This window comes from Puma concolor, chromosome B2 (assembly GCF_028749965.1).
Source record: "Puma concolor isolate L17-30 chromosome B2, mPumCon1.1.hap2, whole genome shotgun sequence".
Lineage (NCBI taxonomy): Eukaryota > Metazoa > Chordata > Mammalia > Carnivora > Felidae > Puma > Puma concolor.
Window position 1 is genome coordinate 16835125 of NC_141671.1, and position 15560 is coordinate 16850684.

Sequence of the window (15560 nt, forward strand, 5' to 3'; positions counted from 1 at the left end):
ACCAATCATATCTTGACAACTATATGATGGTTATATTGGGTTTATTACGCTATTCTCCCAAGTGTTGTGTATGTTTAAAGATATCCATAATAAAAAATTTACTTATGCACCTCCAATACCAAAATTATAATACTTTCCCACCTTCCTTCTCAGTCTGGCTCCCTCTCTGATGCTCCCTGTCTCAGTAGATAACATTTTTTTATTCTATAAGCAGAGAGTGGCAATGAAAGATGTTTTTGAGATGGGGGAAATAACTTAAACTATTTTGTTAACTTCTTTCTAGCTCTGAATTCATTGAAATTATGATTGAAGCATTTGGGGAAGCATCATGGCGGTGAATGAATTGGAATAGAGAGAAATAAAAAGACCCACTGGAGGAGACCCTAAATGGAGGAATATTTCAACTACACAAACTCTCCCAAAGAGACTCCTATAAGTGGGTCTTATAAACCTTCTTTAATCTGGTTTCATTTTGGCCAGGGAGGGGATCATCTTCACCTCTCCCTTACTGGAGCCCGTAACTCATCTCTACATTCATTCATGCGTTGATGTATTATGCCCAAAGCTCCGTGCTCAAGACTGAAGGCACCAGAGAAGGTGAAAGTCCTCTGCCTTAACCTGGTTAACCTGGTCTGCACGTAACGAGATGTAGACATCTCGTCTCGTTAAACAGGGCCAAGGTCTAGGTCATCTCTGACAGACTGAAGGGATTTTGAAATTCTGAAACTCTGACCTGCTTCAAGGCTCATCCTGGTCTCGAGTAATCCTGTGTTCCGGTTTTTCCATGATAGTCTGTGGTGCTCTGGTCATCGCTAAAAGTGTCACCAAGCTCTATCAGAAGCGTCCCAGTTGCTTTGTGTTTTTTTTTTTTTAAGTTTATTTTATTTCTTTTGAGAAAGAGCAAGCATGAGCAGGGGAGGGGCAAAAAGGAAGAGAGGGCGAGAGAGAATCCCAAGCAGGCTCTGCACTGTCAGCACCAAGCCCAGAGAAAGACTCGAACTCACGAACCGTGAGATCGTGACCTGAGCTAAAATCAAGAGTTGGATGCTTAGCCGACTGAGCCACCCAGGCACCCCGTGTGTCCCAGTTTTAATAATAAATTATCTAGGCACCCCTTTCATGGTCCAGAGTTCATCTAAAAGGGCAAGACCAACCTTACAAGCAACTTCTTCTTCCTGACAGTCCTAGAGCAGATATAGGACGCCAGCATGCCCTGGTCCAAGGCAAACCTCAGATTTGGCAAGCACAAGACTGCCCTGCTAAAAACTTCCACAGAGACAAAAAATACCTTAGAGTGGTTCCACTTCTACCAAAGGAGATGAAAGCACATGGGAGAGAGACATGGAGAGTGAGGGAACAACATGACTGTGTGGCAGGACAACAGAAGTGCATGGATGGAAAGGTACAAAGACACAACACTGAGCTTCAGCAGGCTTGGAAACAATGGGCTCCCACTTGGGGAAGCTGGTGAGAGGATATCTTACCAAGTGGAAAGAGTTTTGAGACTTCCAAGCCTGACGCGCACAGAGGCATGCGCCAGTGAAACTATCTCCATTTTTTTATTTTTTATTTTTTTTTATTTTTTTTTTAAATTTTTTTTTTATTTTTTTTAAAATTTTTTTTTTTAACGTTTATTTATTTTTGGGACAGAGAGAGACAGAGCATGAACGGGGGAGGGGCAGAGAGAGAGGGAGACACAGAATCGGAAACAGGCTCCAGGCTCTGAGCCATCAGCCCAGAGCCCGACGCGGGGCTCGAACTCACGGAGCGCGAGATCGTGACCTGGCTGAAGTCCGACGCTTAACCGACTGCGCCACCCAGGCGCCCCTCTCCATTTTTAAAATATCGCGATACTTCCAACCTGTTGGTGAATAGCTATAATGCGAAGCCTGGAAACTCCACCTTCCCTGCCCACCCCTTTCCCCAGACTACTGGACCTTCCCACAGTTCAGCACCTGGAGGCCTACCGTCCTGGCCTACCTGGGGGCCACCAGGAACCTACCCCCACAGTTCTGGCCCTGTCTGTTCCACCTAGCCAGTGCCCATGCCAATGCAGTAGTAGCTTAACATTGCGAGTCCCATCCCTCGCAATATTCCATAGCAGTTTATGATGGAGACCTGGAGTGACTCAGAATATGAAAGTGGGGAAATAAGAGGCAGAAACACACATGAAAAAATGCTGACCAGCAAGTCTATGTGTCAAATCCCCAGTGTGCTGCCTCTCAGAGCTGGGAGCAGCCTATCATGCTTGGGACCCATGATTCCCATCAGTGTCCCTAAGACCCATGCCCTTCTGCTTTCGTTATCTACTAGCACCAGCCCTAGCTCTTTCTCTGATTATTCTGGGGAAGCAGTAGGACCTCCGCCATCCCATTTATCACTACAATGTCTTCCCTTGCATTGGACCCATGGCTGGTGGTGAAGCGTGCCATGACACCAGGTTTGGAAACAGGCATCGTAAATTGTCACGATTTCTCTGCCATCTGTCCATAGACATACCAAAGATGATGTGGTAAACACATATTGTACAATGGAAATGCTCAGGACGAGGGTGCAGGGGTGCATGTGGGGCACTGATATTCCCGAGAGACTAATAAGAAGCTAATTCTTCTCATAGTTCACTGGCGAGATGGAAATACTCTACGTTTGTCCAAAACTCTGGGCCAGTGGTATCCCCTCTGCTCTGGGGCAGTTTTAGGAGAAAGAGTCCAAGGGTCTTGTTCGCCTGACGGAAGAGTCTGGACAAGTCACTTACTCATTCAATATGTCTGTTTCCTCAGCTGTCAAAAGGGTATAAAAATATGGCCTCCAAATCCTGAAAAGATCGTTGCGGGAGAGGGGGTCGATGACAAAAGGGAAAATGTTATGGGCAGTCTGGTTCTCTACAAGACGAGAGGTCATTGTTAAATCATAAGGTTCTGAGAATAGTAATGGTCACTTGCGCTAGATATATCTGTTTTGGGCCCCAAAGCCAGGATCCCCAAAACGGTGAGGAATACAAAAAGGAGAGAAAGCTGAGGTGGAAAAAAAAACTCCATTGAAAATATGGGCTTAAAAACTGCATTTTACATATTGAGATCTAGGGCTTGAAAAGGAACATTTTCAGGACTGTAGACAAAGAAATAAAACACAGTATCTCGAGTACTACTGTACTTGAGTATTATCATAGAGTTATATCAGAGGACTGAACAAAGGAATGTCCCTTCACTCGTATTATCTAAAGATTATTTAGAAACTAAATCCTATAAAAGCAATAACAAATACACCTTCCCAGTTATATTCTATTTCGTCCTATAGCAATTCACTTCACGAAGCCTTGAGACTTGTATGCCTCCTTATATTCCTTTTCTCTTCCCTTACGTTTCTTCCCTTATATACTGCAAGGGTGGATCTGCCAAATATCGCCTGTGAGGCTGGAAGGCAAAGCTTTGCCTTCACTACCCAGAACCCTCTGCTAAGGTTTACTCGGGCATCAGTCTCCTGTGACCTCCAGGTGTCTCCAGGTAAAGCATCTGTGCTCAAGGGTTCAGGGTCCAGAGATGCCACAGCTGCGTGATCTTAGGTAAGTCACTTCCCTCTCGGGACCTTGGCTTTTTCCCCTGGAAATACAAAGTCTTCCTGAGAGGACTCTAGCTTAGTGATAATACGCTGTGTTGTGAGAACTCCACTTAGTATAATACCCTGAGCGTTTCAGGAAGTATAGGCAGGATAAAAGCCAATGGTTTCCATCACAAATGAAGTGATTTCCTGGGGAGAAGAATTCAGCACCCATTAGTGGTCTCCTCTCCCTCCAGCAAAGGATGGCTACTCCCCACCCAGGATCCTCTGGTCCTCGGAGTCCTGAGATCAAAGCTCTGCCTGACCTTTAGTGCAATGGGAGAAATCTGTCCTGAATGGACTTCCAAACACAGCCGTTTTACTGGGAAAACAGCAGGACATGTGACAGACCATTCCACCACTGCACTCCTCAAGACAGCAGGAGCCTTTCATAGTATCAAATCTTTCCTCTACATACTTGAAAAAGATTCATTCCTTCTAAATCTTCCAGCTTATTTTACTACTGACCGTCATGCCCCGGAGAGCTGCTGCAGGCTACTGGAGCAGGAAGCATGGAGGAAGAGGGTGTCAAGACCCAAATAGTAAAAGAAAGAAGGAAGGAAAGAGAAGAAGAGAGAGAGAGAGAGATGAAGAAAGAAAGAAAGAAAGAAAGAAAGAAAGAAAGAAAGAAAGGAAAGAAAGAAAGAAAAGGAGGCAAGAAAGAAAGAAATAGAAAGAAAAGAAAGAAAACAAAAAAAGGAAAGTAAAGGAAAGAACAGGAAAGAAAAGAAAAGAAAAGAAAAGAAAAGAAAAGAAAAGAGACCCTTATCACCTTTGCTTGCTGTGTTGTTCTATTACTCCATGGCTTCTTCTCATTTCAACTCCCTCTTTTAAAATTTTTTTTTTCAACGTTTTTAATTTTTTTATTTTTGGGACAGAGAGAGACAGAGCATGAACGGGGGAGGGGCAGAGAGAGAGGGAGACACAGAATCAGAAACAGGCTCCAGGCTCCGAGCCATCAGCCCAGAGCCTGACGCGGGGCTCTAACTCACAGACCGCGAGATCGTGACCCGGCTGAAGTCGGACGCTTAACCGACTGCGCCACCCAGGCGCCCCTCAACTCCCTCTTAAAGGTAATGGACCCACATCCTCCGAGCTCAGACCTTCACTGTCTCGTGTCCACTGAACTTCTTCATGACATCGCAGGCTCTTTCTTCGAGCCTTTAGACAGATTCCCCTCTTGCTCATTTAACAGGGAAGGAAACCCACGATGCGGAGGGACCAAATGGTTGCGCAGGATTAAATAGTGACCAAGTTCAAGCCAAGCCCCTTGTCATTGTGGACAAAAGTCCACAATTCCCTTGAGAATTACACACTGAGAAACAGTTTGCTAGATAAAGCGATATCTGGTCCTTGGAGTCCTGAGATCAAAGCTCTGCCTGGCCTTTGGTGCATAGACAGAAATCGGTTCTAAATGGACTTCCGGAAACCGCATTTTGAGATATTGGACTGTCTCTTAAAAGAAGAGAGAGAGAATGGAAGATGAGAAACAATGTCAATAAAGATAGAAACTCTGCCTAGGACATTGTCGATGCACACCTGAAGGCTGTTATTTAACATCCTTCAAATGTGTCCTTGTTTAGACAACAGTGATCATCATGAGCTAATATTTGTTGAATGCCAGGCATTCCTTGCTATTGGGAAAGGGTGGTAAAGAGTCTCGAAAGCTCATCAAACCCTTATGGGCTTCTGTTGGTAATGGCCATTGGCAATATCAGTCTCCCGGATGGTTTGGCGAGGCCAGGAGGGTGTGCAATAGTGCCCGTGTTCCAGAACCAGCACTTGGTGTCTCTTCCTCCACCAGCTTGTGTCCAGTCCTGGGCTACTGAGGACAAGCAAAGGCGCTTAGTGTTCCTTAATAACCAAGCTCTTAATCTGAGCGATAAATGAATAAATAAATAAATAACATTCACAATGCTACAGGGGACCCATAACTTGCCCTCGGCAGGCTGCTTTCTCCAAGCATTTCTCTGGAATGCAGAATGGAATTTCATCTCTGGAATGGTGTGGAACCGGATATAATTCGGTGACATTTTTTGGGAGTCGCCTTGCCATTGCTTCCTTCAGCCCGTTAATATGGAGAGAGCACCTCTCACCACACCATCCGCTTGAGCTGTTGGATCCTGTCTAATCGCCTAAGTAAAGTTAATGGATGAAGTAAGCCCCTGGAGAGTTTTCAGGGGGAGGGGAAGCAGAAAGCTTCGATCCAGGGAAAGACAGAGGTATCGAAGCTGGGTTTTTGTTTTGTTTTTACCTTAATGTCATCTGAAGGCAACTTTGAAGATCCAGATGGAGTTCTTTCATAATCAGCCAAGACTATGTTCTTTCTTATTGTCACCTAAGCAATCATTTTCTTTTTTTTTTTTTAATTTTTTTAACGTTTATTTATTTTTGAGACAGAGAGAGACAGAGCATGAACGGGGGAGGGTCAGAGAGAGGGAGACACAGAATCTGAAACAGGCTCCAGGCTCTGAACTGTCAGCACAGAGCCCGACGCGGGGCTCGAACTCACAGACCGCGAGATCATGACCTGAGCCGAAGTTGGCCGCTTAACCGACTGAGCCACCCGGGCGCCCCTAAAAAACCATTTTCAATCACTTCCTTTCATAATTCTTAGCATCATGGCCCATTTCTTGGGAATTTCAGAAATGACTCAAAATCAGTACAGTAGGAAAAAAATATTTATTTTCTAGAGTCATTACCTTGACAGGCAAAACAAAGCATTTTTCTCAATTTCATTCAGAAATACACTTAAAAAAATACATAGACCAATATGGCCTGCCCAGACATATATTTAACATGGTAAATATAAGGAATAAACTGTTAGAATATAAATATCTATAAAAAAATAAGTACGTCAAAATTTATCCCAACCTCTTCCATTAGCCACTTACATAAAGGAAAATAATTTCACTGCTTTAAAGCATCACCAAATGTTTACTTTTCAACGTCTTCCATAAACAATTCTATACCATTGTGTTTCCAAAGATCAAGGCAAGGGAACCTCCTGATTCAATGACCTTTTTTCTTGCGGATCAGAGCTAGTAGATTACCATGAAACGTTACATCTACTACTGACATGTTAGACTAGACATCTATGAGGCCAAGATTTACAACGGGGGCTTTGGGGGGAGGGGAGGGCAGGAGGGGGAAGAGCGAAGAGAGGCAATAATTAAAGGTGGGGAAATACTTCTTGCCAGGGTGCAATATAGGTGAGGTAGACTCATATTCATCAAACCCATCCTGATTTTACAGTAGTAACAGTGTCTTTCAGTTTGCATTTTTGTGAATGAAAAAAATAATAAAAGTCTTTTGCTTTTTTTTTTTTTTTTTTTTTTTTTACTTGAGTGTCCTTCGAGTGTGTTTTCAATTTGTGCATTCCTTAGAAAATCTTTGCATGGACTTTGGAGCTTCTCCCTGAAACGTGCCAGGCGCCTGAGTGAGACACAAACACTCCCTTCGGACCCTCTTCAGAAATTCCACCGCGTGTGGAATCTCCTGTCCTCCCTCTGGAGGATGCCACCCTAATCCACAAGTCACTGTATCTCTCTGCTTTCTGCGTGGTCCAACTATCACCCCAGATGAGGAAAGACGGAAGCGGTCACCACTGATGGAAGCAAATGAAGACAGATTGGGGGGACTCCTTAACCTTCCCTGGAATGTTTACAGTGAGGACACTGGCCTGCTGCCAGTCTGGAGCAAGAAACGGTCTAAGCAGGGAGGATGCTTTTGCTCTGATCCCAGCCATGTGGAGAGAGTGCAGAATCAGCCACAGGGTTCCCTCCGGGGAGGAGATGGCATGTGACAGGCCCCGGCCACCTGCCATCAATCAGTGCGTTCGGTTGTGGGTCACTTTCTTCTCTCTGTACATCTCCGCTTTCAGCTTTGCAACACGGAAAGCTGTTTTGATGCTGTTCCTGATGGCGTCCAACCTATTAAACAAGACAAGAGAAAACAAATGTTATTTTCTTAAAAATCGTTGCTGGGCAAAAGAGGCATCTAAAATTAGACTCTAAGTCCAGTGCCTGAACTTTCGCCGCCGACCGCAACAGCATGCTTCCCTTTGTTAACCTCAAGTGAAAATAAAGCCTGCCCCTTATGCTTGGAATAGGGGGGAGAGGAAGGGAGCAGCAGCGGTCATATCTAAAGGGAACTGGGCATTAAATACAAATTTAAAGTACAAGTTCAAGGTAAGCTAGAGATATTGTCTTGTCTCCTGTGCTCCATCCCAACTACGACCACCACGGGACTCTACAGAGAAACTGACTCAACGTAGGCTTCAAATAATCATGGATATCTGCTTTGTCACGTAAAGAAATTAAAGGTAACTTGATGGGAAAGAAACTTTAAAAAGAGAGGAGGAATATAGCTTTGCTCCAAGCAAATATGGTACCGCAAATAAAAACCACATATATATACACACACATATATATATACGTATATGTGTATATATATGTGTATATATGTGTGTGTGTATATATATGTGTGTATATATATATATATTGCATTGACATGAGTTGCTATAATAGAAACTAATAGAAAAACAATAATAATTTCCAAGTCTGTTTACCTAACCCTGTGATCTGGGGGAGGAGCATCAGTGGCCTGAGATTATAAATATGGAAAGTGCAATGGCAAAGTGAGAAGTCACAGACAGCTAAGGATGTCCCACACACCAGCAGTAAACCCCTCAGAAGTAGTTCACGGCTGTCAGGACTGTGCTCAGAACACTTTGAGCATAGAACCTCTTGCCACTGGATTTCTAGGAAAAGTGCCCGCGGACCACGATGGGGAAATGTTGAACACGTGACAGATCTGAATGCAGGTTTCTCCCCCCCCAGCTTGTGAATGCTGACATGTCTGGGATATGGAAGGGTCATCACTCAAGAGGTCGAGAGCCATCACAACCCTACGGTGTTGCCTGATCTACGTTCTTTCTCTGCCCCAGCTCACGACCTACTAGAAAATGGGAGAGCTTTTCAGAAGACACTGGCTCTCCACCGAATGCGCTTCCCTGTTTAAAAAAAAAAAAAAAAAAAAAAAAATAACGGGGCGCCTGGGTGGCGCAGTCGGTTAAGCGTCCGACTTCAGCCAGGTCACGATCTCGCGCTCCGTGAGTTCGAGCCCCGCGTCGGGCTCTGGGCTGATGGCTCAGAGCCTGGAGCCTGTTTCCGATTCTGTGTCTCCCTCTCTCTCTGCCCCTCCCCCGTCCATGCTCTGTCTCTCTCTGTCCCCAAAATAAATAAACGTTGAAAAAAAAATTAAAAAAAAAAAATAATAACCCCCCAACACAGCTCGTTCTAATTCTCACCAACCCTACCTAATGACTTTATTCTCCCTTGGGCCATTGGAATAACTGCTACAACTTTTGGAAACCTTAATTATGTGGGACACTTTGATTTAAAAATAAAATAAAATAAGCAACCAAAAAAAAAAAAAAAACCCAAAACAAAAACGCTCTCCCTGAAAAGACTGTTAATTTCTCAAGCAAAGCGGTAAATACACTGATGCAGAAAAGCAAGGACTAGCTATGACCGAATGACAAAGGTGTCTGTAGATGTATTCTGTTTGGACAATCTACCTTCAGACTGGGCGGCATGTGCTTAAGATCACCAAAGTGTGTAGGGGGCAAAGGTCTGCATTCAAGGTCTTCAAAAAAACATCTGGGAGGGATTCCTCTGCTCTTTTTAATCCACAGACCACGAAAATCTGTGTTCTCTTCTTCCAAGCCTTTCTCCTATTTGCGAGTCTCTTACCTTCTTATTTTTCTTCCCGCCACCAGCTGGTGATGAGTACGCTTTTCTCCAAGCTCAGAACAGTCTTTTCCCTTCTTCTGGTCATGCCAGCCCTTCTCCATACTGTCTTGACCCCTGTTACAAGACAGATGGGGAAATGTACTTCAGCAATGGGACTCTCCTTCCTCACAAAGTCTCTGTTAATTTCTCTTAAGCAAAAAGGCAGCAACATCAGGACAGGACGATCGGGAGGCCATAAAACTAATCGAAAGCAAAGGTGTTTCTACCTCACCTGAGCTCTTTTCCCACTTGGCAAAAAGTCCAGCACTTCTTGTCTTTTTGGCTGGCACACTGACATCTGTTCCTGTGGTCTGTCGCCTTCGTGGCAAATAAGTCCTTTAAGGATCGCTTAGACCTGGAAGGGCTTCCAAGTCCATACGGGACGATGTGCCTGTTATCAAAAAAGAGGAATACAAGATATTAGCATGATTAACAGTCTTCAAAACGACGCATTCTGTGGCGCAAACTCATTGCAGAGGGGCACAAGGCTCTCACCACACAGCTCCCGGTAGCCCAACTTAGGAAGGTCAAGTGCGAAGGTAGTCAGGGTCCCACACCCATCAATGGCCCTGAGCGCGTGTACCCCTCCAGGAGAAAACCATCCAACTCAATGAAATTCCATTTTAATTTCTAACAACGTTCTCTTCTAGCTCAACACAAGCAGCTTTGGGGTGTTTCGTTTTTTGTTTTTTGTTTTTTGTTTTTGTTTTTGTTTTATTTGTTTGTTTTGCTTTGGTATCTATTTCTTTTTTTTTTTTTTCTTTGTACTTTTCTAACTTTCCATCTAGTTAACAGCTCTTGGGGGGGGGGGGCGGGGGGGCGGAATTCAATGCAAAATCATGACTCCCAAGATTTTGAAAATCTCTTTCCAGTTCAAGTCACGTGACAATGCTAAAAGTGCCCCCTGCCGGGGGCCGGGGAGGACACACTACTGCACCCAGGTTTGCACATCTCCTGGAATTGGTGACACCAGGTGACTAGCAGAAGGACTCGTTTGCCAGAAGGCTCTCTAGTAATTTCCAAACTGTCCCTTTTGAGTCTCACCTAAAAGGGATAAAGTCATCCCCTTGGAAGGATCACCTTTTAAGTTATTAGGGTCACTGTGGGTTTTGCTTGATTTGATTTTGTTTGGACTCTCGTCATGCCTCGCCAAAATGGGACCCGGCGTGTTTTTGTTTACGGCTGCTTCTGACGGGTGAGCTAGTTTCCAGGGTGAAGGGATGGGAGACTGTTTTCTTCGAGCTGGAGGCAGAAGAGAAATCTATGGGCCCTGTTTCTATTGCTGTCTTGAAATAGGCTTTTCTAAAGGGAAAGCACAGAGGGGTCAGGACATCCACCTTCTGGGTCGAGCCCTGCCACGGACTCACTCCTTGGATTTTTGCTTTTCCCTAGGTAAAAGGAAGGGATTGATGATCACTCTGTACCAGCCTTTCTGCCTCAAGAGTAGCACAGGTTAGACTAACCCACATGCCCTCAGTAGCTTATTCCCGAAGCGCGGTCAGACCCCACCAGAAGAACATCCCCCTCCGAAATGCGTGGCAATGACCTGCTTGTCACCACCATTTTCCGTCTCTCCTGTCACGAGTGTTTGAGCCACAGGGTCTCAGAAGACCTCCCCTCCCCCCCCCCCCCCCCCCCCCGCCCCTTCCCTGGCAGGAAGTGGGCTCCGGGCTGGAGCGGCCAGAGGTGAGGGATAGCTAGCGTTCCGACGCCCTCTAGAGACTCACTCGGGAGTGTTGACCCAGATGATGTCCAGGTGGCAGAAGTAGACACACTCCTTATCCAACAGGGAAGAGCAGGAACAGCGCTTGGACCGTCGGGGCCGCCAGGGCGCACTGGGAGCCGGCTTCTCCCCTCCGCTGTCCAGGCCAGTGCTGAGCTCCGCGCCCAAGACCGCTGGGGAGAGAAAAAAGCCGGTCAGCCGGGCACTTCCCCGGGGACCTAGCCGGGCAGATCAAAGCCCACCTTCAGCCGGCCTTCGGCACGAAACACAGCGCAGAAAGGGCTCTTTATGTGACTTCATCTTTGCCCCCACTGGCTTACCCACTTTCAGGGAGATGACACGTGTGCAGGGGAAACAGCCACCAGAAAAGGGGCCCGGCCCCCATGAAGCAGCCCCCAGAGGAACGCCCAGACATGCTGCCGGTGGCAAAGCTGGGTGGCTTCTGCATGGGATTCAGGAGGACGGTGCCTTCAAGTTGGCCGATGACCAAAGAGCTAAAGTTGAATAAATCGGCTGCCTCTTCCTCGGTTGGGAGCCACGTCCCCATGCGGGTGAGGGGAGTACCGACCACTTCACGCCTGGTGGAGGGCAGGGACTAGCCCAGGTGATACGCAGCCCTCAAAATTAGGTGGAGGTCAAGAGCTTTCGGGGGGTGAGTGGAGAGAAAGAAGAGAAACCAGCTGTACGATATTCATCGCAGGTGGTAAACTCTGAGGAAACCCCTGATCTCGGGTGAGACTGAGCAGCAGCTTGGGGACCTAATCAAGGTTCTGTGGGCTTCGAATTGGGAATCCCGGGAGAAGGATGGCACGTGTCGGATTCACCACCTCCCCCTACCCCACCGAAGAATCGCCTCTTCTCACTGACAAGTTAGCCATGTGGCTTATCTGCCCAATTTTGTACATTTCAAATGATCAGACACATTCCAGGATTTTCATTCCCTTGACATCTTTTCTCTTTAGTCAGGGTCATGAAAAGACACACACAAAAAAGGGCATTGACCCTCAGGAGGGGGAAACAGGCAGATGCACACAGACTATCTAAACCCTTAAGCAGCCAGCCTTCATCCGAGCTCCCCTCCCACGACAGGTGAATACAACTGAAAATAGACCTCACGCTGTTTTGGGTGCCAAAAACCTGCCAAAAGAGGCCTAAAGTCAATAATGACAAATTTTAAAGAAAACATCTGCTTCACCCTGAAACTGCCCCGGGGGGTTGTTCAGCAGACCGTCCGGCAGGTGATTTTACTGCTCATATATTGCTCGAATGACTGGAATAAAATTCCTTGGCTCTGAGCTGAAATGTTTAAATATTTTACACCTTCACTCGCTATTTAAACAGTCTTGAAATAAAATACAGAAGTTCCTATATGTGCTGTTACCTGTACGAACACCTACACCGCGAATATACCTTTGGCGAAATTGTATCTTGTCTCTACTTTTCTTGAATTGTATTTTTAAAAGCCAAGGAAGGATACTACACAAGAATAGTATGTTACTTTAACGCCATAGGAGCAATTGTTTTCAGCAGAGGAATTTTTTCCCCCCACGAAAAAAAACTGAAGTAACTTTAGGCAGTTATTCCCAGGCACTTGATATCTGACCTGCGGTAATAAAAAGAACGGGAAAACAGAAGCAGGAAAAACACGAAGGTGGACAAGAAGACATTAACATTCAGAGATTTACAAGTCGCCGTGCCTACCTGCTTCTGGAGCTCCTTGGAAAGCCACAAACAGCAGAGAGAAAAGCACGGGGAAATAATCCATTGTGGTGCAAAAAAAAAAAAATTAAAAGAAAAAAAGGGGGGGGGGCGCGGATCAAAATCCTCCCCTGCCAACGAAACCCAAAGGAAAACGAAGAAAAAGAGCTTCAGTTGCCTCAAAGCGCTTCTGGTTATTCAGATCTCAACGCGATCCTTCAGCCTCAGGGCGCTTTTAACGGGCAGCAAAAGAAGTTTCTGCCAGGAGGGCCGGCAGTGGGAGCGGTCTGAAGACGCACGCGGCGGTGGCGTGCGGGGGGACCCGGCAGCGCGACCGAGGACCCTCTGCGCGCTCGCCGCAGCGCCGATGCAGAAGCGCGTCTGACTAGGACAGCTCTCCGCCGGCTTTTTATATTGAACCCCTATAGAGTGGGGGTAAACAGCTCCAACTTTATTCCAGCCCCAGACAATGTTATTGTGTTATTAGTCACCAACAGGCAACGTGCAGCCGGAGATAAGGCCGGGCTTTAAAGGAAATCACTGCTAACTTCAGAGGCAGACGCCCGCCGTCTGACAATTCAGGGGCAGGGCTAAGAAAAAGAAAATACCCATTAGAGAGACCTTTGGTAAACCTGCCCGTGCAGTGCTTGAGTCTGCTTCCCCTTTGCGAGCTGCCAGCCCCAGAGTTCAAGAATCAGAAGAGGGACTCCAGAAAAGTCATACCATTGGTATGAAAAGTATGAGCTACAGTTTAAATAGATTGTATTGTTGTGCACGGGTTTTTTTTTTTTTTTAATTGTTGTTCCCTGCATTCTCCTTTTATGTCGCCCGATTCCTTAGTGTTGATCACACAAGGGAACGCTCTCCCCCTTCACCCCACCCCACCCCCACCCCCGCCCACCACTGGGGGTCACATTATTGTGGCAGATCAACATATTTGTCCCTTACTCCCGGCCCCCTCTCCCCCCCCCCCCCACCCAAGTCTTTTTTGCTGAAGTTCTTTGCGTGCGCAGTGAAAAAGATCCGTGGAGGAACAGCAAGGAAACGACGTTAAAAAAACAATCAGAGTCCTTGCGGGCACGCAGCCCGGTGGCATGGAGTACAAGCCCCCGTAAGCTTTCTTCTGTGCCCCCACCCTCTTTCCGCTTCCCCCCCAACGCCCCAGGTTCCGTAGCACCCACCGGTGTTAAGAAATAGCGGGAGAGGACCGCCAGGGGGCGATGCAGAGCCACAGGGGCTGATGTTTCTTGAGAACAAAAAGTAAAAACCTTGGCTCCCAGATAACAGAGGGAAGGCAGCCCAGATGACCGCTCAGGAGTGGCAAGGAATAGAAAGGGCTGCCTCTCGGAATATGTGCTTACTGCCAGCGCGGGGACATCTTCTCTGGATGGTCCTCTCCCCCCACCCCCCTCGGGTTCTTCATTTAGGGCAAAGGGGCGTTCTTGTAGGGGGGTTAGGTGAATGTGCGATGAGGGTGGTGTTTGGGAAGGAGGAAACGACCATGCCGAATATGGAGATCAAATAACAAACGCCTCACATTTCAATAATGGGTTACATTTTCCAAGCGAGGTCTATTTCCCCTCGAAATGCTCCCTGAAGTACCCACCGGGCAGCCACTGTGGCCTTGAACGTTTGGTAATACACAAAGCAAACCGTAAATGGAAGACGTTGGCTTTCTCAGGTAGCCTCGCTTTGCAGGTGGGTAAACCGAGGCACCCAGGGTTTCGATGCTCTACCCAAGTTCCTGCCGTGCCCTGAGTGAGTTCAGAGCGTCTCCCCTGCCCAGGAGGAAGATGTGTCTACACCTAACACTTCGGGAGGCCATCAGAGAGATGCTTCCTCCAGTTCCTCACCCTGTTTAACCCCAATCCCCTCCCCTCCCCAGGGTGGACGAGGGAGGGGTAGTCACATATACCCAGGAGGATCCCGTCAAACCCTTCCCTCCTCCCCCCTGCTCACCCGTCACCTCTAGAACCAAAAGGAGATTTTATCCCAGCACGAAAGCTGTGGACCTGGGCACACATGGGAAGTGTGGGCCTCCCTGGAAGTTACAGCTGGGGAGACAGTTACAGTAGCCGTGTCAGGCCTGTAAGGAGATCTGTCCCCTAAAAGGGACGCTGCAGCAGAGCTGGAGATGGGGGAGAGGCAGGTACCCTCCCGCCCACACCCACACGGGAGAGGCCTCCACCCAGGCCCCAGGGGACTCTGCCTGGGCCTTCTGCCTCTTCATAGGCTTACCTCAGCCCAGCCCTGGGGGGCTGGGGAGGGCACAGCTCCCCTTAGAACAGAGTGGGGGGGGGGGTAGGTGACATTAAGCCAGAAGCCAGCTTTGCCCACCTCAGCTCTGGCCGGTGTGTCCCCACCTCCTCCCCCCCCCCCCCCAGCAGACAGGGAGAGCAGAGGAGGGCTGATGTCATTGTCACAGGATCCAAGCTCCCCCTCCCACCCCCCCACCCCCGGGTGAGGGAAAGGAGGCCTGGGATCCCTCTCACCCCTTCTTTAACCTCTTGGCAACTTTGCCAGAAGCCTGGCAGCAGTCAGGACCAACCTGTCCTAAGCTCCTCGAGGGGAAACGACCGCCCCCGCCCTCCCCAGTCTCTGCAGGTGGAGCCCAGGTTACCCTCCAGGAAGCCCCTCTCCCCACCACCCCCGCCTGAGTGAGGCTGCCCCTGGGGGGTTGCCAGGGGCACCCAGCAATCAGGTGGAAACGAAGCAAAATCAAACTGCCCACACGCCTTCCCACAGTC

General features: G+C 47.6%; 1 protein-coding gene across 1 annotated transcript; it reads right to left on the minus strand.

The window, feature by feature from the left end:
- Window positions 1-6267: 6267 nt before the first annotated feature.
- On the minus strand, window positions 6268-13422 carry EDN1 (endothelin 1). Its single transcript, XM_025917245.2, has 5 exons — window positions 12817-13422; window positions 11120-11288; window positions 9625-9783; window positions 9354-9467; window positions 6268-7529 (listed from the first exon to the last, which is right to left on the minus strand). Exons 1-5 carry the CDS (start codon window positions 12878-12880, stop codon window positions 7427-7429), a joined length of 609 nt encoding a protein of 202 aa, XP_025773030.1. The 5' UTR covers window positions 12881-13422; the 3' UTR covers window positions 6268-7426.
- Between the last annotated feature and the right edge of the window lie 2138 nt (window positions 13423-15560).

Bases quoted from the DNA above. Each gene is read 5' to 3' on its own strand.
- EDN1 (XM_025917245.2), bottom strand. From the start codon at position 12,880: ATGGATTATTTCCCCGTGCTTTTCTCTCTGCTGTTTGTGGCTTTCCAA. The intron at 11,289-12,816 runs GTAGGCACGGCG...TTCTCTCCCCAG, and splicing joins CCAAGGAGCTCCAGAAGCAG to CGGTCTTGGGCGCGGAGCTC. The intron at 9,784-11,119 runs GTGAGTCTCTAG...TTTTGATAACAG, and splicing joins ATCTGGGTCAACACTCCCGA to GCACATCGTCCCGTATGGAC.